This window comes from Cervus elaphus, chromosome 1 (genome assembly GCF_910594005.1).
Source record: "Cervus elaphus chromosome 1, mCerEla1.1, whole genome shotgun sequence".
Lineage (NCBI taxonomy): Eukaryota > Metazoa > Chordata > Mammalia > Artiodactyla > Cervidae > Cervus > Cervus elaphus.
Window position 1 is genome coordinate 99,260,965 of NC_057815.1, and position 21,710 is coordinate 99,282,674.

Genomic DNA, 21,710 nt, shown 5'->3' on the forward strand with positions numbered 1-21,710 from the left:
AGGAGGAAGAGTTTTAAGAGCTCGCAGGCGGAGGGATTCAGGGTCTGCGAGGTTGAGGAAATTTGGTCTCTCTGCGGGCGGTATTTTTAGGGTGCCTCAGGCTGTGGGGAAGTGGGGTTAATCTAGCTATTTGAGGGTCACAGCACTAAGGGGTTTGTTGTTTCTGTGGGTGAAGGGACTTGTAATCTCTGAAGCTGACGAGAAGCAAGTCCCCTTCCGATCGAGACTCAGGTTACTCAAAGTTGACAGGATTTCGGGCCTCCCACCCTGGAATTTGAAGCCGTCATGCTAAGAGTTTATGAGGGCTGCGCAGGGCGCGTTCCCGTCAGCCTCCCCGCTGTCCTGCCGCGCTGCCCACCCTGTCCCCAGGAGAGCTAGAGGTTCAGCGAAGTCCAGTCCTTCGGCGCTGAGGTGAAGTGAAGGGCCAGCAGCCTGCCTGTACCCTGTCAGGCACAAGCGACCAATCGGCGTTGTGACTGAGGCAGTCTGGCCAATAGGCGGCCGGAGGGTGGGGAGCGTGATGGAGGCCCCGCCCCACCGCTCGGGATTGGCTGCTCTGTGGGCGTGTCTGTCAAGCCTCCAGCGCGCATGCGCAGTTTGGCTGGTTTCTTTGTTTTCATGCATGGCCGCTTAGGCCTGGATCATCAAGTCGGCGGGTTGTCCTCAGGCTGAATGTTTCTTTCCAGTGCCCTCAACTGGTATATCGGCTCCACCAGACTGTAACCGTGCTCCCGGAGTGTATCCTAGGCCGCCCTGTGCCCTAACTTGTCAAATCCAGTTTTGGCAAGAACTCTTATGTGTTGATTACTGCATTATTCAAGGGAAATGGTGTTATTAGCTACATTCTGATGAGACACAAGATAAACGCCGTATGATCAAAGATTTAAACACAACGCGTGGAATAAGGATGTTAGAAAAAGCTTGGAGGATTTTTAACCTGAAAGGGGAAGTGGCACTGATGAGCCATCTGTATATGTAATGTAGGTATGAAAAGCCTTCAGAAATGAGGTATAAGTAAAATCTCAAAGCCCTGAAAGTGTTTTCTGTAAGCCGAGGCATAGATCTTGAAGATTGTGGATCCACGGAGCTGAGATTGCGTGACACCTACTGGCTTCACAAGATAAAATAGGGATACTGTTTCTGGCCCTTAGGTAGCTTTGCTCACAGAAAAATAATGTGATTTCCATGTATTGGAAGCAAAGCGACTGACTGTAGAATTAGTATGAAGTGGTGGTTGGGAGTCTGTATGGAGAAATGTTACCAGAAAAGCGAGTTTACCTCTTGGTGGGTGTAGAGCCAGAAGGTACAACCCAGCCAAAGCTCATGGGAAGGAAAAGTGTATTACTTGCAGAACCATGGAGAACACCACCGAGCTTTCCAGAGCAGGGTGTTTGTAAACCACAAAGTTGGGTAAGCTTTAATCTATGAGTACAGGCATGTTCCGGCTTCTGTGTTGACTCGGATGGTAAACAATCTCTGCATAGCAGAAGACCCGGGTTCAACCCCTAAATGAGGAAGATCCCAAGAGGAGGGCGGGGCAGTCCACTCCAGTATTCTTGCCTGGAGAATCCCATGGACAGAGGAGGCTGGTGGTCCATGGGGTTGCAAAGAGTCAGGCATGAGTGAGTGACTAACACGTTAACTTTACAGGCATGTTCTTTAAGGGTCTTGGGCTGTGGAAGACTCTAAGCTTCAGTCGATTAAAGTCTTGAGAGTCAGAACCAGTCACCATCAGCATCCCTTACATTCCAGCTTGTCTGGTATACATATAGATATCTATTCTTGATATAGATTTAGATATCTATTCTTCTTCATATTCTTTCCCCTTATCGGTTCAATTCAGTCACTCAGTCGTGTCTGACTCTGCAGCCCTATAGACTGTAGCACGCCAGGCCTCCCTGTCTATCAGTAACTCTCGGAGTTTACCCAAACTCGTGTCCATTGAGTTGGTGATGCCATCCAACCATCTCATCCTCTGTCGTCCCCTGCTCCTCCTGCCCTCAATCTTTCTCAGCATCAGGGTCCTCAGCATCAGCTGGTCCAGTCTCCAACTCTTCACATAAGGTGGCCAAAGCTTTGGAGTTTCAGCTTCAATATCAGTCTTTTCAATGAACACTCAGGTCTGATCTCATTTAGAATGGACTGGTTGGATCCCCTTGCAGTCCAAGGGACTCTCGAGTCTTCTCCAACACCACAGTTCAAAAGCATCCATTCATCAGCAGTCAGCTTTCTTGACAGTCCAACTCTCCCATCCATACATGACCACTGGAAAAACCATAGCCTTGACTAGACAGACCTTTGTTAGCAAAGTAACATCTCTGCTTTTTAATATACTGTCTAGGTTGGTAATAACCTTTCTTCCAAGGAGGAACTGTCTTTTAATTTCATGGCTGCAGTCACCATCTGCAGTGATTTTGAGCCCCCCGAAATAACATCAGCCATTGTTTCCCCATCTATTTGCCATGAAGTGATGGGACCAGATGCCATGATCTTAGTTTTCTGAATGTTGAGCTTTAAGCCAACATTTTCACTCTCGTCTTTCACTTTCATCAGGAGGCTCTTTAGTTCTTCTTCAGTTTCTGCCATAAGGGTTGTGCCATCTGCATTGCTGATATTTCTCCCAGCAATCTTGAATCTAGATTGTGCTTCATCCAGCCCGGTATTTCTCATGATGTACTCTGCATAGAAGTTAAATAAGCAGGGTGACAATATATAGCCTTGATATGCTCCTTTCCCAATTTGGAACCAGTCTGTTGTTCCATGTCTGGTTCTGACTGTTGCTTCCAACCTGCATACAGATTTCTCAAGAGGCAGGTCAGGTGGTCTGGTATTCCCATCGTTTGGGAATTTTCCACAGTTTATTGTGACCCACATAGTCAAAGGCTTTGGCATAGTCAGTAGAACAGAAATAGATATTTTTTTCTGGAACTCTCTTGCTTTTTCGATGACTCAGTGGATGTTGGCAATTTGATCTCTGGTTTCTCTGCCTTTTCTAAAGCCAGCTTGAAGATCTGGAAGTTCACAGTTCACGTATTGTTCAAGCCTGGCTTGGAGAATTTTGAGCATTATTTTGCTAGTGTATGAGATGAGTGCAATTGTGCAGTAGTTGGAGCATTCTTTGGCATTACCTTTCTTTGGGATTGGAATGAAAACTGACCTTTTCCAGTCCTGTGGCCACTGCTGAGTTTTCCAAATTTGCTGGCATATTGAGTGCAACACTTTCAGAGCATCATCTTTTAGGATCTGAAATAGCTCAACTGGAATTCCATCACCTCTACTAGCTTTGTTTGTAGTGATGTCTCCTAAGGCCCACTTGACTTCACATTCCAGGATGTCTGGCTCTAGATGAGTGATCACACCATCGTGATTATCTGGTTCATGAAGATATTTTTTTGTACAGTTCTTCTGTGTTTTCTTGCCACCCCTTCTTAATATCTTCTGCTTCTGTTAGGTCCATACAATTTCTGTCCTTTACTGAGCCCATCTTTGCGTGAAATGTTCTCATAAGCATAAGGTTTTTTTTTCCCATTTATTTTTATTAGTTGAAGGCTAATTACTTTACAATATTGTAGTGGGTTTCTCCAAAGAAGAAATACAGATGGCTATCAACACATGTAAAGATGCTCAACATCACTCATTATCAGAGAAATGCAAATCTTAAGCATAAGTTTTAAGGGTGCTATTGCAGGAAGTGGCCACAAGGCGTCAGGACTTTTTCATGCCCAGTTGTGATTGCCTTGAAAGTGAAAACTTTCAAGTTTTAACCCAAGAGTGTAATTCAATATGGAATGTACCTGAAGAAACACCCAAAACCTTGAGTGTTCTTTCTGAGCATTCTTATTTATTTATATTAAATTTTTTAAAATTTAATGGCAGGTCCATGTGGCATGTGGGATTTTTAGTTCCCTGACCAAGTGTCGAACCCTCACCCCTTGCTTTTGAAGCACAGAATCTTAACCACTGGACTGCAGGGAAGTCCCCCTAAGCATTATTTTTTTAAAGTAACCTTTATTTCATATTGTAGTAACATTGATATACCATGTGTTGTTGGTGGCAGGTGAATCGAGTGTATTTTCTATTTTGTTTTTGTTCAGTTGCCAAGTCAGGTCTTTTTGTAGGAGCGCTCCCTTTGCTACAGGCCCTGTTATACTGGTAAGACATCTATTTGTACATGCGTAAGTGTACATAAATGTAAATATCTAGGTACATCGATATGTAAATATCCAGATAGAGATATAAATGTCTAGGTATGTAGATATACAAATGTCTATATGTATAGAAATACATATTGTAGGTACATAGATGTATAAATACTTAGGTCCATAGAGACATAAATATCTATATACATAGACATATAAATGTATATGTACATATAGACATAACTATCTATGTATATACAGATATAAATATCTATTATAGATACATATAGACATAGGTATCTATATACATAGACATGTAAATATCTGTATACACGGAGGATGGTTACACAGTGGACAATGAAGGAGACCACCTTATAGACAAAATAAGTGATACAGATAGTGGCATTTATAAGAGCATACTAGGAGAGAGAAACATAAACAATTCCAAACAAAGAGAACAGAGCTAAGCAAGATGCATGTGACTAGTTTTAATCTGAGGGCACTAAACCAACAAGTCCACAGGGAGTTGGTAGATGATGGCAAAGTCTGGAAGGGTGAGGTAGTGAAAACAAGTTAAATGTTTCATCTTTGTTTACAAAGTATAGCTTATACATTTTTGGATTCATACTTGTTACCTCCTTAAGTATGTATCATCTATATATCCTCATATGCCCACATCCGTACTGTTTCAACTCAAATCAAGCATAACTCCAACTTTTTGCAGCTCTATTTAGTCAGTGGTCGGAGTTTCATGAAAAAGACACATTGTGATTCTTTTGTATAGACCAGTAATGGTTAGGATTTCTGTCTAAAGTTTTTTTTTTTTAGGGTCCTTAGAGATCATTTAAAATTTCAACACTTGTCCCTGCTTCACCTTGTTCTGATTCAATTGACATTGGAAAAGTTATGGAAAGAGTGTTTAATATAATCTGAACTCACCAGGTATCTATTGTTTGGTGTACATAAAGATCTGAGAAGTAGACTTCGATGGATGTAAAAATAAACATTGTGGATATAGAACATAATTAGAAATAGCGAGAGTCACTTGACCAGAGAGCAATCACAATGGATCGACTTCATCTCCCACACCCATGAGGACAAGTTTATCTTGGTAAAAATATCAGCAACTGAAGAGTTAAAGTGTTATCACTGTGAAAAATGATTATGAAAAGAAATCTATGGAATGTTTTCATAGGTAGGATGCAACTTTCCAAGAGGCTTTAAATTTCAGGTGAATGTTTTATTATTTGAAATCTTAAGCGGATTACAGACTCTGCAAATTTTACAGACTGTTCAAAGTTACATTCTGTTCCATCCCGGAATGAATCCATTACCTTTTGGTTCATGCACTTGTGACACACTTCATCAGCTTAGAGACAATCTGTGTTGGAGAGTGTTCTAAACCAATGTGTGCGTACCAGCTGCAGGTCTGACAAGAAACATTTATTCTCATGTTGTTGTAGTCCTACTCTCACATCCGTACATGACTACTGCAAAAACCAGTAGCATTTACTCTCACATATGGGATATCAAATTTGTTTTTACATGTTGCCTGCTATATTTAGGCTCTTGGTTCATACTTCATGTACCCATGTAGTGTTGTATTTAAATCCAGTTTGAAACAGAGCTTTATTTGAAGAAGGTTTTGCCCACCAGCAGCGTTCTATTCTCACCAGCACCTCTTACCTTGGTGTGACATCTCAAAACTCAGAAACTCTTACATGTTGATATGAATATCAATTTCATTTTAGGAGAGTTTAAACAGAGAAGTGACAAAATCAGGGTGCCTATTTTATCAGGTTTCTCCAGGCAGAAAATTGAAGCTTGATGTTTTTCAGTTGCTCAGTCGTGTCCAACTCTTTGCAACCCCATAGACTGCAGCATGCTGGGCTTCCCTGTCCTTCATCATCTACCAGAGTTTGCTCAAACTCCTGTTCATTATGTTGGTGATGCTATCCAAGCATTTTGTCCTCTGTCATCCCCTTGTCCTCCTGCCCTCAGTCGTTGAAATTGAAATGGTTAGAAGGCAGCGTTCATACAGCTTATGGGCTCCTTGACTACATTTTTTCTTGCAAGAATTTTCTTAGGTATTTTTCAAGTGTGACCTTTCATTCATATAATAGCAAATAACAGAATTAGAAGAAACCAATTTGAAACAATGGATTGTTTCTACCCTGACAATCTGTACACAAAGGAACCAGTGGGAACCACAAAGATCTGGGGGCCAAGCTTTTAAGAATATTTTAGGTTGGCAAATACTAACTAGTATGCTTTCCATTTCAACAATTCTTATTCTGATACAGAATATCCTTTTCTAGAAGGCTTCCAGTGTGGCTGCCTCCTGCTGGAAGCATGGGAGAAGGAATCAGGGCACTGTTTGTCTGTCTTTACAAGACACTGGACTCAACTCTAAGAAGTTCCTGGATCTTCCCTGGATCCTGACCACCACATGGCCAACGATACTGGTAACAGTTTTGTTTTGCCTGTTAAAGTGTTTAATGTCAAAGATTCTTTCGGTTTCCTGATGTGGGTGACATGTGGGGCCCAGTGATGATTTTTCCTTTGAGAAACTTTCTTGCTAGTTCCCACCTGAGGGTGAGGCCCCTGTCCAATGATGAGAAACCTGTGCCTCCAGGGAGAGCAAATTTATGCTAGTTTAAACCTGACCAACTTCTGTCTGCATGGTAGATTTAGACCTCTCTGTCTTGTCTAGGACTTTCTGTGGTTGCTTACATGGTAAAGAATCTGCATGCAGTGCAGGAGAATTGGGTTCATCTCTGGATTGGGAAGATCCCCTGGAGAAGGGAATGGTAACCTACTCCAGTATTCTTGCCTGCAGAATCCCATGGACAGAGGAGGCTGGAGGGCTACAGTCCATGTGGTCACAAACAGTCAGACATGTCTGAAGGATGAATACTTTGACTTTTCAATCCTGTCTGCACTGATTATGTTTAGACAAGACTGCTTGCTTTCTGCAATGAGAATATTGACACCTGACCATGTTCTGTGTGCATGAGGACGTGGAGACCTGGGTGCGGACTGGGCCTGGCCTCCGTCCTGGCAAACTCCGTGCCTGTGTCTGAATGTCAGTGCTCAGAGGTCTGGGGCCTGGAGCTGAGGTGGGCTTCTCTGGGTAATGTGCCCTCCTCTGAGTGGGGTTCCATGGCCCTCCCAGGGGTCAGTGCTGCAGTAGGGCTCTTAGTCTATCCTCCTGCCAGGCTCACCTGCCCTGAGGCTCATGGAGACCCCTCAGGTGGGCTACTTGGTAATTATTCCAGTGTTTCAGTGCATTCAGTTTGAGTAGGGAGGCAGGTTCACCTGGCTAATTGATTCCGGGGAACAAGGATCAGGCAAAAATCCAACGGGCAGCAGGTGAGGTTGCTATGTGATCGCCTTCCCGTCGGCTGTCCCTGCTCAGCCGACACCAGACCTGCCCCTAGTCTTCTAGCCCCACACCTTGTGTGTTTTCTCAACACCTCAGTGGGAAAACAAAGAACGGAGCCCACTGGAACCAAGGCAGTGTGTTCAGCATTATCGTGACAGCTGTCAAAACAGTTAGTATCAGACATAAACAAAGGCAGGAGTGGGGACTTCTCTGGGACGAGAGAAGGTTCCAGGAACCCAGGAGGTTGCAGGAACCCAGTTGTTTCCGCCTTTGGGGCCCAGCCATCAGGGACCTGGTGTCCTAACCAAGAGTCATGCAGCCCCAGATGCAGGGTTTGGGGACCGTGTGGGTCTCACCCCATCCACACGGGTCCGGATCCTGTGCCCAGAGGCCCCGTGTCTGCTCTTCACCTCTGTGTGTCTTGCCCCTTGGAGATCCCCAACAACTGAGTTGAGGGTGTTGCCCTGATTAACCTGTGGTCTTTCTTCTCTTCATCTTGGGACATTCACGTGAGGTCAGGCCCCTTTGAATGGGTTGCTGCTCTGTGTTCTGCTGGGTGAAAATCTTTGGTGGTGTCATATTAACATCATAGTGTATCACAAACCTAATCTGTAGGGTCGCCACTGTCTGGGGTCCCCTAGATGGATTTTCTGTGATGTAATTTTTATTTTCTATTGGAGTCAGGTTGATTTCCATTGTTTTATTAGTTTTAGCTGTACAGGAACTTAATTTGATTCTCTATAGAAGTGAATCTATTCTTTTTCCATGTATTCCCTCATATAGATTATTACAGTCTCTTTAGTAGAGTTCCCTGTTCTTTTCACTAGGTCCTATTTGCTTATCAATTTGTTAGATATTAGTGTGTATATAAATCCTAAACTCTTTATCCCTTCTTTTTTTCTTTTGATAATCATAATTTGATTTTCGCACACTGTGAAGTCCGTTTTGTGTATTAGTCATTGGTATGAATTTATAGACTATGCCTGTAAGAGATATCTCATGATATGTGTCTTTCTGTCTCGAGTTCCCTCACTTGGGGTGACGATTTCTTAGCACACCCATGCTGCTGACAGCATCCTTGTTTCACTCTGTTTTATGGTTGAGTGGTGTTCCAATTATAGATGCACTGCCTTCTCTTCACTTTTCTTCCACTGGACCTTTTGGTGGATTCCATGTCTTGCCTATTGAAACAGTGCTGCCCTGAAAATCAAGGTGCAAGTGTCATTTTGAATGGTGAATTTCTGTGGACCATGCTTCCCTGATGGCTCAGTTGGGAAAGAATCTGCCTGCAATACAGGAGACCCCAGTTCGATTCCTGGGACAGGAAGATCCACTGGAGAACGGATGGGCTACCCACTCCAGTATTCTTGGGCTTCCTTTGTGGCTCAGCTGGTAAAGAATCTGCCTGCAATGTGGGAGACCTCGGCTTGATCCCTGGGTTGGCAAGATCCCCTGGAGAAGGGAAAGGCTACCCACTCCAGTGTTCTGGCCTAGAGAATTCCATGGACTGTATAGTCCATAGTGTTGCAAAGTGTTGAACACGACTGAGTGACTTTCACTTCACATTCTCTGGACCTAGGCCCATGAGTGGGATTGCAGGGTCATGTGATATGTCTATGTCTTGTATTTCTTGGAAGTTCCATGGTGTTTTTCATAGTGACTTCACCATTTACATTCCCAAAAACCTTGTAGGAGGATTTCATTTTCCGTATATTCATTGCAGATGTTTTATTTTGTTTATTTATTTAATCTTTATTCTTTGTAGATCATTTTGATGATGGCCACTGTGAACAGCATGAGGTGATAATTTACTGTAGTTTTGATTGGCATTGATTTAATAATTATTGGTGTGGACTATCTATCCATGTGCTTTTATTATTTTATACTTTGTGAGTACAATTTGTCTCTTGGAACTGGCCTCTTGCAACTTGGCCCTGCTTGGAATTCTTTTCGGATGAAATACCCCAGGACATTTCTTGAGGGCAGATGTCATTTAAAGCCCTGTCAAACTTGTGACTATTTAGAGCCCTTCAGCACCTATTTTATGGCTTCCCTGCTCACTCAGTGGTAAAAGAATCCACCTGCAATGCAGGAGACTTTCAGGAGACCTGGGCTCGATCCCTGGTTTGGGAAGATTCCCTGAAGAAGGAAATGGCAAACCACTCCAGTATTCTTGCCTGGAGAATCCCATTGACATCCTTTGTCCTGGCAGGCTGCAGTCCATGGGGTTGCAAAGAGTCTGACAGGACTGAGCAACTAAACAACAAAAAATGCACCAGTTTTGACATGTAAATATTGATCTGTACCAGCTAATTACTGCCCCCACCCCCTGACACCTTTCCATTTTGGTAAGCCTAAGTTTCTGAGTCTGTGAATCTGTTTGCATTTTGTAATGACGCTCATTTGTATCCATTTTTAGATTCCACAGAAGTGATACTCTCTATTATCTTTCCCTTCCTCAGTTATTTCACTTCGTTTGATCACCTCTAGTTTCTTCCCTGTAACTGGAAATGGCATAATTTCATCCTTTTTTTATGTCTGAGCAATATTGCTTTGCATATATGTACCTCATTTTCTGTATCCATTCGTCTGTTGTTGTACACTTAAGTTGCTCCCCTGTCTTGGCTATTGTACCTAGTGCTGCCATGATCTTTGGAGTGCAGGTATCTTTTAAAATTTTGCGTTTTTTTCTGGATTTACTTCTAGGTATTGGATTTCTGGATCACTGGGTACCTCTATGCTTAGTTTTTAAAAGAATCTCCATAATGTTCTACCTATTGGGTGTACCAATTTACATTCCCACCAACAGTGTAGGAGGGTTTCTTTCTTTCCACACCCTCTGCAGAATTTATTGTTGTAGGTTTTTGATGTGGCCATTCTGACCAATGTGAGGTGATACCTCATGGTACATTTGATTTGCGTTTCTCAAAGCGCTAGTGATACTGAACATCTTTTCATGTGCTTTTATCACCGTCTCTATGACCTCTTTAGAGAAACATGCATTTAGACCTTTGCCTGATTGTTTTTGTTGAGTTTTTTTTTTAAATTGAACTGTACTAATAATTTGTATGTGTTGAAGAGAAAGTTCTTGTGAAATCAACCCTGAATATTCACTGGAAGTACTGAAACTCCAATCTTTTGGCCACATGGTGCAAAGAGTTGACTCATTGGAAAAGACCCTGATGCTGGGAAAGATTGAGGACAGGAAGAGACGTGGGCAGCAGAGGATGAGATGTTTGGATGATTTTACCCACTCACAGACATGAGTTTGAGCAAACTCCCAGAGATAGTCAAGGACAGCGAGGCCTGGTGTGCTGCAGTCCATGGGGTCACAAAGAGTCAGACATGACTTAGCAACTGAACAACTACAAAACCCTGAATCCTCCTGAATATTAACTGCCTAGCAATTCAGCTGGCATTTAATATTCAGCTGTACAGTATGAAAAGACAAAAAGATATTACACTGAAAGATAAATTCCCCTGGTTTGTAGGTGTTCAATATGCTACTGGAGAAGAGTGAAGAAATAAATCCAGAAGGAATGAAAAGGCTAAGTAAAAACAGAAACAGTTGGGGGTGTGTCTGGTGGTATAAGTAAAGTCCGATTCTGTAAAGAGCAATCTTGCATTGGAACCTGGAATGTTAGGTCTGTGAATCCAGGTGAATTAGAAGTGGTCAAGAAGAAGATAGCAAGAGTGAACATTGACATTTGAAGAATAAGTGACCTAAGTTGGATGGGTTAGTGTTAGGTTTAGAATGTGGTCCACTGGAGAAGGGAATGGCAAACCACTTCAGTATTCTTGCCTTGAGAACCCCATGAATAGTATGAAAAGGCAAAAAGATAAGACACTGAAAGATGAACTCCCCAGGTGGGTAGGTACCCAATATGCTACTGGAGATCAGTGGAGAAATAACTCCAGAAAAAATGAAGGGATGGAGCCAAAGCTAAAACAACACCCAGTTGTGTATGGGACTTGTGATAAGAAGCAAGGTTTGATGCTGTAAGAGCAATATTGCATAGGAACCTGGAATGTTAGGTCCATGAATCAAGGCTAATTGGAAGTGGTCAGAGAGGAGATGACAAGAGTGAATATCGACATTCTAGGAATCAGCAAGCTAAGGTGAACTGGTATGGGTGACTTTAACTCAGATGACAATTATATCTACTACTGCAGGCAGGAATCCCTTAGCAGAAGTGGAGTAGCCATCATAGTCAACAAAGGAATCTGAGATACAGAAATTGGATGCAATCTCAAAAATGACAGAATGATCCCTGTTCATTTCCAAGGCGAACCATTCAATATCACAGTAATCCAAGTCTATCCCCAACCAGTAATGATGAAGAAGCTGAAGTTGAACAGTTCTATGAAGACCTACAAGACCTTCTAGAACTAACACCCAAAGAAGATGTCCTTTTCATTATAGGGGACTGGGATGCAAAAGTAGGAGGTCAAGAAATACCTTGAGTAACAGGCAAATTTGGCCCTGGAGTACAGAATGAAGCAGGGCAAAGGCTAGTAGAGTTCTTCCAAGAGAATGCACTGGTCATAGCAAACACTGACTTCCAACAACACGAGAGAAGACTCTACACGTGGACATCAACAGTTGCATGACACTGAAATCAGATTGATTATATTATTTGCAGCCAAAGATGGAGAAGCTCTATACAGTCAGCAAAAACAAGACTGGGAGCCAACTGTGACTCAGATCACGAACTCCTTATTGCCAAATTCAGAGTGAAATTGAAGAAAGTGGAGAAAACCACTAGACCATTCAGGTATGACCTAAATCAAATCCCTTATGACTATACAGTGGAAGAGAGAAATAGATTTAAGGGACTAGATCTGATAGAGTGCTTGATGAACTATGGATGAAGGTTCATGGCATTGTAGAGGAGACACTAATCAAGACTATCCCCAAAAATACAGAAAAGAAAAAGAAATACAAAAAAGTGAAATGGCTGTCTGAGGAGGCCTTACAAATAGCTGTGAAAGAGGGAAGTGAAAAGCAAAGGAGAAAAGGAAAGATATATGCATTTGATGCAGAGTTCCAAAGGATAGCAAGGATAGATAAGAAAGCCTTCCTCAGCAATCAGTGCAAAGAAGTAGAGGAAAACAATGGAATGGGAAAGACTAGAGATCTCTTCAAGAAAATCAGAGATACCAAGGGAACATTTTATGCAAAGATGAGTTCAACAAAGGACAGAAATGGTAGGGACCTAAGAGAAGCAGAAGATATTAAGAAGAGGTGGCAAGAATACACAGAAGAACTGTACAAAAAAGATCTTCATGACCCAGATAATCATGATGGTGTGATCACTCACCTAGAGCCAGACATCCTGGAATGTGAAGTCAAGTGGGCCTTAGGAAGTATCCCTACGAACAAAGCTAGTGGTGGTGATGAAATTCCACTTGAGCTATTTCAAATCCTAAAAGATGATGCTGTGAAAGTGCTGCACTCAATATGCCAGCAAATTTGGAAAACTCAGCAGTGGCCACAGGACTGGAAAACGTCAGTTTTCATCCCAATCCCAAAGAATGGCAATGCTAAAGACTGCTCAAACTAACCCACAACTGCACACATCTTATATGCTTGCAAAGTAATGCTTAAAATTCTCCAAGCCAGGCTTAGCAATTTGTGAACCGTGAACTTCCAGATGTTAAAGCTGGTTTTAGAAAAGGCAGAGCAACTAGAGATCACATTGCCAACATCCGCTGGGTCATGAAAAAAGTAAGAGAGTTCCAGAAAAACATCTGTTTCTGCTTATTGACTATGCCAAAGCCTTTGACTATGTGGGTCACAATAAACTGGGGAAAATTCTGAAAGAGATGGGAATACCAGACCACTGACCTGCCTCTTGAGAAACCTGTATACAGGTCAGGAAACAACAGTTAGAACTGGACATAGAACAACAGACTGGTTCCAAATAGGAAAAGGAGTATGTCAAGGCTGTATATTGTCACCCTGCTTATTTAACTTATATGTAGAGTACATCATGAGAAATGCTGGGCTGGAGGAAGCACAAGCTGGAATCAAGATTGCCAGGAGAAATATCAATAACCTCAGATATGCAGATGACATCACCCTTATGGCGCAAAAAGAAGAACTGAAGAGGCTCTTGATGAAAGTGAAAGAGGAGAGTGAAAAAGTTCGTTTAAAGCTCAACATTCAGAAATCTAAGATCATGGCATCCGGTCCCATCACTTCATGGCAAATAGATGGGGAAACAGTGGAAACAGTGGCTGACTTTATTTTTGGGGGCTCCAAAATCACTGCAGATGGTGATTGCAGCCATGAAATTAAAAGACTCTTACTACTTGGAAGAAAAGTTATGATCAACCAAGACAGCATATAAAAAGCAGACATATTACTTTGCCAACAAAGTTCCATCTAGTCAGGGCTATGGTTTTTCCAGTGGTCATGTATGAATGTGAGTATTGGACTATAAAGAAAGCTGAGCACAGAAGAGTTGGTGCTTTTGAACTGTGGTGTTGGAGAAGACACTTGAGAGTCCCTTGGACTGCAAGGAGATCCAACCAGTCCCTCCGAAAGGAGATCAGTCTTGCGTGTTCATTGGAAGGACTGATGTTGAAGCTGAAACTCCAATACTTTGGCCACCTGATGTGAAGAGCTGACTCATTTGAAAAGACCCTGATGCTGGGAAAGATTGAAGGCAGGAGGAGAAGGGGACGACAGAGGATGAGATGGTTGGATGGCATCACAACTCAATGGACATGAATTTGAGTAAACTCCGGGAGTTGGTGATGGATAGGGAGGCCTGGTGTGCTAGAGTCCATTGGGTCGCAAAGAGTCGGACACGACTGAGCCACTGAACTGACTGATGTTTCTATCATATGCTGGAGCAGCAATTGCGTCACACTCGAGTGACTCTGAGGAGATACCCCACGTCCAGGGGCAAAGGAGAAGCCCCAGAAAGATGGTACGAGGGGCACAGTCACATTCAGAATCAAACCCCACACCTGCCAGAGACACTCAGAGGGCTCAAACGCACCCTGTGCACACCAGGACCTCAGCCACACAGAGACTGAGACAGAACTGTGTCTGGGTGTGTCCTGAGGAGATACGGGTCAGCAGTGTGCTGCCGCAGGAACAGGGACTCTGGGGGCAGTAGACCTGGGTATGGCATAAGCCCTCTTGGAGAAGTTCACTGTTAACCCACCATGGAGCCACCAGGATGTCCACAGGTCTGGGGAAACAGACTCTTGGAGGGCACAATAGAAACTAGTGCACACCAGGACCCAGGGGAAAGGAGCAGTGACCCACAGGAGACTGACCAAGACGTGCCCGTGAGTGTCCAGGAGTCTCTGCTGGAGGCGTGGGTTGGTGGCGGCCTGCTGCAGGGTTGGGGGCCTGACTGTAGCAGGGCCCGCACGGCATGTTTTGAAGGAGGTCGCCGTTATCTTCATCACCTCCACCATAGTTTGGCCTCAGGTCAAAAAACAGAGAGGGAACACAGCCTCACCCTTCAACAGAAAATTGGATTTCCATCAGAGGGCAGACAGGCTGAAAACCACAATCACAGAAAACTAACCAATCTGATCACATGGATCACAGCCTTGTCTAATTCAATGAAACTACGAACCATGCTGTGTAGAGCCAGCCAAGACGAACGGGTCATGGTGGAGATTTCTGACAAAACATGGGCCACTGGAGAAGGCAATGGCAAACCACTTCAGTATTCTTGCTTTGAGAACCCCATGAGCAGTATGAAAAGGCAAAAAGAAAGGACACTGAAACATAAGCTCCCCAGGTCGGTAGGTGCCCAATATGCTCCTGGAGATCAGTGGAGAAATAACTCCAGAAAGAATGAAGAGAGAGAGCCAAAGCAAAAGCAACACCCAGTTTTGGATGTGACTGATGATGGAGGTAAAGTCCGACGCTGTAAAGAGCAATATTGCATAGGAACCTGGAATGTTAGGTCCATGAATCAAGGCAAATTAGAAGTGGTCAAACAGGAGATGGCAAGAGTCAACATTGGTATTTCAGGAATCAGCGAAATAAAGTGGACGAGAATGGGTGAATATAATTCAGATGACCATTATGTCTTTTGGGCAAGAATTCCTTAGAAGAAAAGGAGTAGCCTTGATAGTCAACAAAAGAGTCTGATGCAGTACTTGGATGCAATCTCCAAAATGACAGAATGATCTCTGTTCATTTCCAAGGCGAACTATTCAATATCACAGTAATCCAAGTCTATGCCCCGACCCATAAGGCTGAAGAAGCTGAAATTGAATGGTTCTATGAAGACCTACAAGACCTTCTAGAACTAACACCCAAAAAAGTGTCCTTTTCATTAAAGGGGACTGGAATGCAAAAGTAGGAAATCAAGAAATACCTGGAGTAACAGGCAAATTTGGCCTTGGAGTACAGAATGAAGCAGGGCAAACCCTAATAGAGTTTTGCCAAAAGAATGCATTCATCATAGCAAACATCCTCTTCTGACAACACAAGGGAAGACTCTACACATGGACATCACCAGATGGTCAATACTGTAATCAGGTTGATTATATTCTTTGCAGCCAAAGATGGAGAAGCTCTATACAGTCAGCAAAAAGAAGACTGGCAGCTGACTGTGGCTCAGACCATGAACTCCTTATTGCCAAATTCAGACTTAAATAGAAGAAAATAGGAAAAACCACTAGACCATTCAAGTATGACCTAAATCAAAACCCTTATGACTGTATAGTAGAAGTGACAAATAGATTCAAGGGATTATATCTCTAGAGAGAGTGCCTGAATAACTATGGATGGAGCTTTGTGACATTGTACAGGAGGCAGTGATCAAGACCATCCCCAAGAAAAAGAAATGCCAAAGTCAAAATGGATGTCTCAGGAGGCCTTACAAATAGCTTTGAAAAGAAGAGAAGTGAAGGGCAAAGAAAAAAAGAAAGATATACCCATTTGACTGCAGAGTTCCAAAGAAGAGCCAGGAGAGATAAGAAAGCCTTTCATCCCTGACCTGTCTGAAGATGTATCTGCTGCCTTGGAGGATATGCAAAATCAAGTGAAAGCCATGTCTAATGAACTGTTGTTATAGTAATCTTGATCATACTGCTTTGTGGGCCCTGCTTCCTACAATGCCTCGTGAATTTTGTAACCCAGAGGTTGATAGCATTCTCTCACGTGGGTGGCAGGAGGGCTAAGGTACAATATATCTCAAAAAATGATGCTCGTTATGGAAACTAAGAGCATCAAGAGGGGGGAATGAAGAAGGAATTCATAGGGCCTGGACTCCATCTCAGGCCTATCTGTGCTGATCGTGTGAGGCCACCTCTCCAGTGGACTCTGAACTCTGTGCTTAGCACCTGTGGGAATGACAATGGAAGGATAAGACTCCCCTCTGGGCAGGGGAATCTTGAAGAAGAGAAAACAGACACTAATCACCCCTGCCTCGGACACTATCTATCAGAATGTAAGCACAGGCTTATCGGTTATTAACTATTTGGAATGTAACTGCGGGCTTATTGATTATTGACTGTTTGAACACATAACACGTGAATGATGGGGTTATTGTAGTTGTATTTACCCTTCCTTTGTTTATGTAAGTCTCAAGGGAATTGGGGTAGTGGGTTTGGATGCGTACACATGGGGTATAAAAGATTTTCACAAATGCTGATCGGGGTCCTTGGCTAAGAGGAGACGCTGCCTTGGGCCCGCCAGTGTAATAAACTGCACTCCACTAAAAAAAAAAAAAAAAAAAAAAAAGAAAGCCTCTCTCAGTGATCAGTGCAAGGAAATAGAGGAAAACAATAGAATGGGAAGGATTAGAGATCTCTTCAAGAAAATTAGAGATACCAAGGGAACATTTCATGCAAAGATGGGCACAATAAAGGACAGGAATGGTAGGGACCTAACAGAAGCAGAAGACATTAAGAAGAGATGGCAAGAATACACAGAAGAACTGTACAAAAAAGATCTTCCCGACCCAGATAATCATGATGGTGTGATCACGCACCTAGAGCCAGACATCCTGGAATGTGAAATCAAGTGGGCCTTAGGAAGCATCACTATGAACAAAGCTAGTGAAGGTGATGAAATTCCAGTTGAGCTATTTCAAATCTTAAAAGATGATGTTGTGAAAGTGCTGCGCTCAATGTTCCAGCCAATTTATAAAACTTAGGAGTGGCCACAGGACTGGAAAGGTCGATTTTCATTCCAATCCCAAAGAAAGACAATGCCAAAGAATGCTCAAACTAGGGTACAACTGCACTCATCTCACATGCTGGCAAAGTAATGCTCACAATTCTCCAAGTCAGGTTTCAAAGGAGCATGAACCATGAACTTCCAGATGTTCAAGCTGAATTTCGAGAAGCCAGAGGAAGCAGAAATGAAATTGCCAACAACCATTGGATCATCAAAAAAGCAAGAGAATTTCAGAAAAACATTTATTTCTGCTTTATTGACTATGCCAAAATTTTGACTGTGTGGATTACAACAAAGTGTGGAAAATTCTTCAAGAGATGGGAATACCAGACCACCTGACCTGCCTCCTGATAAATCTATATGCAGGTTAGGAAGCAACAGTTGTAACTGGACATGGAATAACAGACTGGTTCCAAATAGGGAAAGGAGAACGTCAAGGCTGTATATTGTCACCCTGCTTATTTAACTTATATGCAGAGTACATCATGAGAAATGCTGGACTGGATGAAGCACAAACTGGAATCGAGATTGCTGGGAGAAATATCAATAACCTCAGATATGTGGATGACACCACCCTTATGGCAGAAAGTGAAGAACTAAAGAACCTCTTGATGAAAGTGAAAGAGGAGAGTAAAAAAGTTGGCTTCAAACTCAACATTCAGAAAACTAAGATCATGGCATCTGGTCCCATCACTTCATGCAAGTAGATGGGAAAACAGTGGCTGACTTTATATTTTTGGGCTTCTAAATCACTGTAGATGGTGAGTGCAGCCATGAAATTCAGAGACGCTTGCTCCTTGGAGGAAAAGAAAGAAAAGAACCCCTAGATAGCATATTAAAAACCAGAAATATTACTTTGCTAACAAAGGTCCGTCTAGTCAAAACTATGGTTTTTCATGTATGTATGGGTGTGCGAGTTGGACTATAGAGTAGTCATGTATGGATGTAAGAATTGGACTATAAAGTAAGCTGAGAGCTGAAGAATTGATGTTTTTGAACTGTGGTGTTAGAGAAGGCTCTTGAGAGTCCCTTGGACAGCAGAGAGATCCAACCAGTCCATCCTAAAGGAAATCAGTCCTGAATATCCATTGGAAGGACTGATGCTAAAGCTGAAACTCCAATACTTTGGCCACCTGATGTGAGGAAGTGACTCATTGGAAAAGACCCTGATGCTGGGAATGATTGAAGGCAGCAGGAGAAAGGGGCAACAGAGGATGAGAGGGTTAGATGGCATCACTGACTCCATGGACATGAATTTGAGCAAACTCCAGGAGTTGGTGGTGGACAGGGAGGCCTGGCGTGCTGCAGTCCATGGGGTCACAAAGAGTCAGACATGACTGAACGACTTAACTGATGGTTTGGGTAGAGGAATTCATATGGTTAAAGCTAGGCTCAAGGCAAAGATAGGTTCATGGATAAGTACAGAACCTGAGGATGTGGCTGGTCATAGGGTTTCTTTAATAAGTAGTTTGACTGCATCGCCAATAGTTTGGAGTAGGCTGTATGGCCCTACAACATTTGGGCCTTTTCAGAACTGTGTATAGCCTAGAACTTTTCATTCTACTAGTGTCAAGAATGCTATAGCTAGGAGGATGGGCATAATAACTATTAGAATATTATGAACAGTTTGTTAAGGATAGGATTTAAATCTCTGATCATACAGGTTCAAGTTTTATGCAATTATCAGGTTCTTCCACCTTAAATAAGGCCTGTTTTTGGGTGAAAATATTTTACTTATCCATTAAGATAAAATTATTCATTGTTTTAAGGCACTTATTTAACGTTGGCCTTATTTCTCTTGTCCTTTCCTACTGGGAAAATTGTATAATAGATGGAAACCGACCTGAATGACTCTGGTCTGAACTCAGATCATATAGAACTTTAATTGTTGAACAAAACAAACCTTTAATACTGGTCACACCATTCAGGTGTCCTGATCCAACATCAAGGTTGTAAACACTGTTGTTAATATGAACTCTAAAATAGGACTGTGCTATTATCCCTAGGGTTACTTGTTTCATTGATCAATTTCTCGGATCAATAAGTGATAATTTGATTTGACTGGGTGGTCTTGGCTTTAAAAGTCACTTGGAGGATCTTTAGTTCTCCAAGGTCACCCCAATGAAAATCATTAGCTCATTAAAAGTTCTGTTATCCCTTGGTTTAACTTTATTGGGGGGGGTAATTAATTGAAGTTCCATAGGGTCTTCTCGTCTCATTGGTTTTTTTCCCCTGACTTCATGGGTAGGTCAGTTTCACTGATGAGAAGTAAGAGTAAAACCCTTGTGCGGCCATTTATACAAGCCCTTATTTAGAGAACCAATGAGTAGGCTGCATTTGCACAGTCAGGACACCACAGCTGTTTAACGATTGTCCCTGGGCACGCAGTGCCTCTAATACTAGTGATGACAGAGATGATGTTTTTGGTAAACAGGCAGGGTTTATGTTTGCCGAGTTCTTTTTCTTCTTTTCATCTTTGCTTGAGTAAATGCTTCTCTCTGTTGGGTTAACAGTGCAATTAATAATCTAATATTATATTATTTTTATTTACTGTTCACCATCAAGGAATAATACTAGTTGCTGACACAAACTTGTGCAAGGAGTCTTAGGGAGTTTTATGGTTTTCCTTTTCAGGTTTACAAGACCAGAAGCATGGATATACTACGAAGACGTCTCTTCATTTCAGATTATTTTAGATAATGCTAGTTACTGGCATTGATAGTAGGATAAGGAAAAACAAATAATAGATGCTAGTTGTCCAGTGATGATAAAGGGATGTTCTACTGGTTGTCCTCCAATTCATGCGAGTGTTAAGAGGTTCACTACTAGAATTCAGAACAGGCACTGGCTGAATGGTCTGAATGTCATGCTTTGTTGTTTGCATGTATGAAGTAATGGCATTAATACTAAGATTAGGATAGAGAAGATTTGAGCTAAAATTCTGCCTAGTTTGCTAGGGCTTGATCGTAGGACTGCATATGTGAATAAGAAGTATCATTCTGGCTTGATGTGTGAAGGTGTGTTGAGAGGTTTGCTGGGGTGTAGCTATCTGGGTCTCCTAGTAGGTCAGGTGAAAATAGGACTAGTATTTTTAACCCCAGAACTAGTAGCAAGGCACCCAAGATGTCTTTCAATGTATAATATAGATGAAATGGGATCTTGTCTATATCAGATGAAATTCCTACTGAGTTATTTGATCCTGTTTCATGGAGAGATAGTAAATGGACTATAGTAAGTGCTGCAATAAATGAGCTTGTAGAGAAGGGGAACCAACCATGTTACTAGTTGGTCATAATTAGTTGTTATTACAGAAATTACTTGTGTAAATTTACATTATGCTGATGAGTAAGGTGATGAGGAAAGAGGAAATACAGTGTGATTAGCCCCTTTGATATGATACTAATATAGACATTTGTATTTGAATAAGGGAGGTGGTTTTTGGCAAAATATCCTCTCCTCAGATTCAGTCTAGAAGGGGGATGCTGACTTTTGGCTGGTTAAGTTTAAATAAGGGGTCAGGCAGTGTATGATAGTGGAAAAGTGTCCTTGAATACATTTGAATAGTTGAACTTCAGCTTTTGTGTTACTGCTAGTTTTGAGTGCCAAGATGAAGCCTAGAACATTCAGGGCCAGGGCAGTTCTTTTGAGGTAGTAAGGTATGGTTATTTGTGTTGGGGGAATATTGTTGGAGATAATAAAGCCAGCAAAAATACTTCTAAGTAGTAGGCATTTAATTGATTAGGATGGGTGTGTTCTTGTTAATGATAATCAGAGTAGAAAATTGCGGCCGTCCTAGTAGCATGAAGAAGATAGTGAGGATGCTGGAGACGGCTGTGAGTGAGGTGGCAGTTTGTGCAGGGGATCAGGCATTGGTATAAGGCATATTCACAGTTTCAATATTTAGGTCTTTAGAGTAGAATCCAGTGAGGAAAGGCATTCCTGTTAATGCTAAGCTGCCAATGATAAGTGCAGTTGTAGTAAAAGGCGTAGCTTTAAACAGGCCTCCTATTTTTTGAATATCTTG

General features: G+C 42.3%; 1 protein-coding gene across 1 annotated transcript in view; it reads right to left on the reverse strand.

The window, feature by feature from the left end:
- Window positions 1-374: 374 nt before the first annotated feature.
- The window catches only part of LOC122703521 (histone-lysine N-methyltransferase PRDM9-like), a gene marked incomplete at its 5' end in the record, with an annotated part of 100,610 nt that continues 79,274 nt past the window's right edge, over window positions 375-21,710 (reverse strand). Inside the window, one exon of the mRNA XM_043917839.1 lies at window positions 375-443. Within this exon, the coding sequence (XP_043773774.1) occupies window positions 375-443 (69 nt within the window). The remainder of the gene's footprint in view (window positions 444-21,710) is intronic.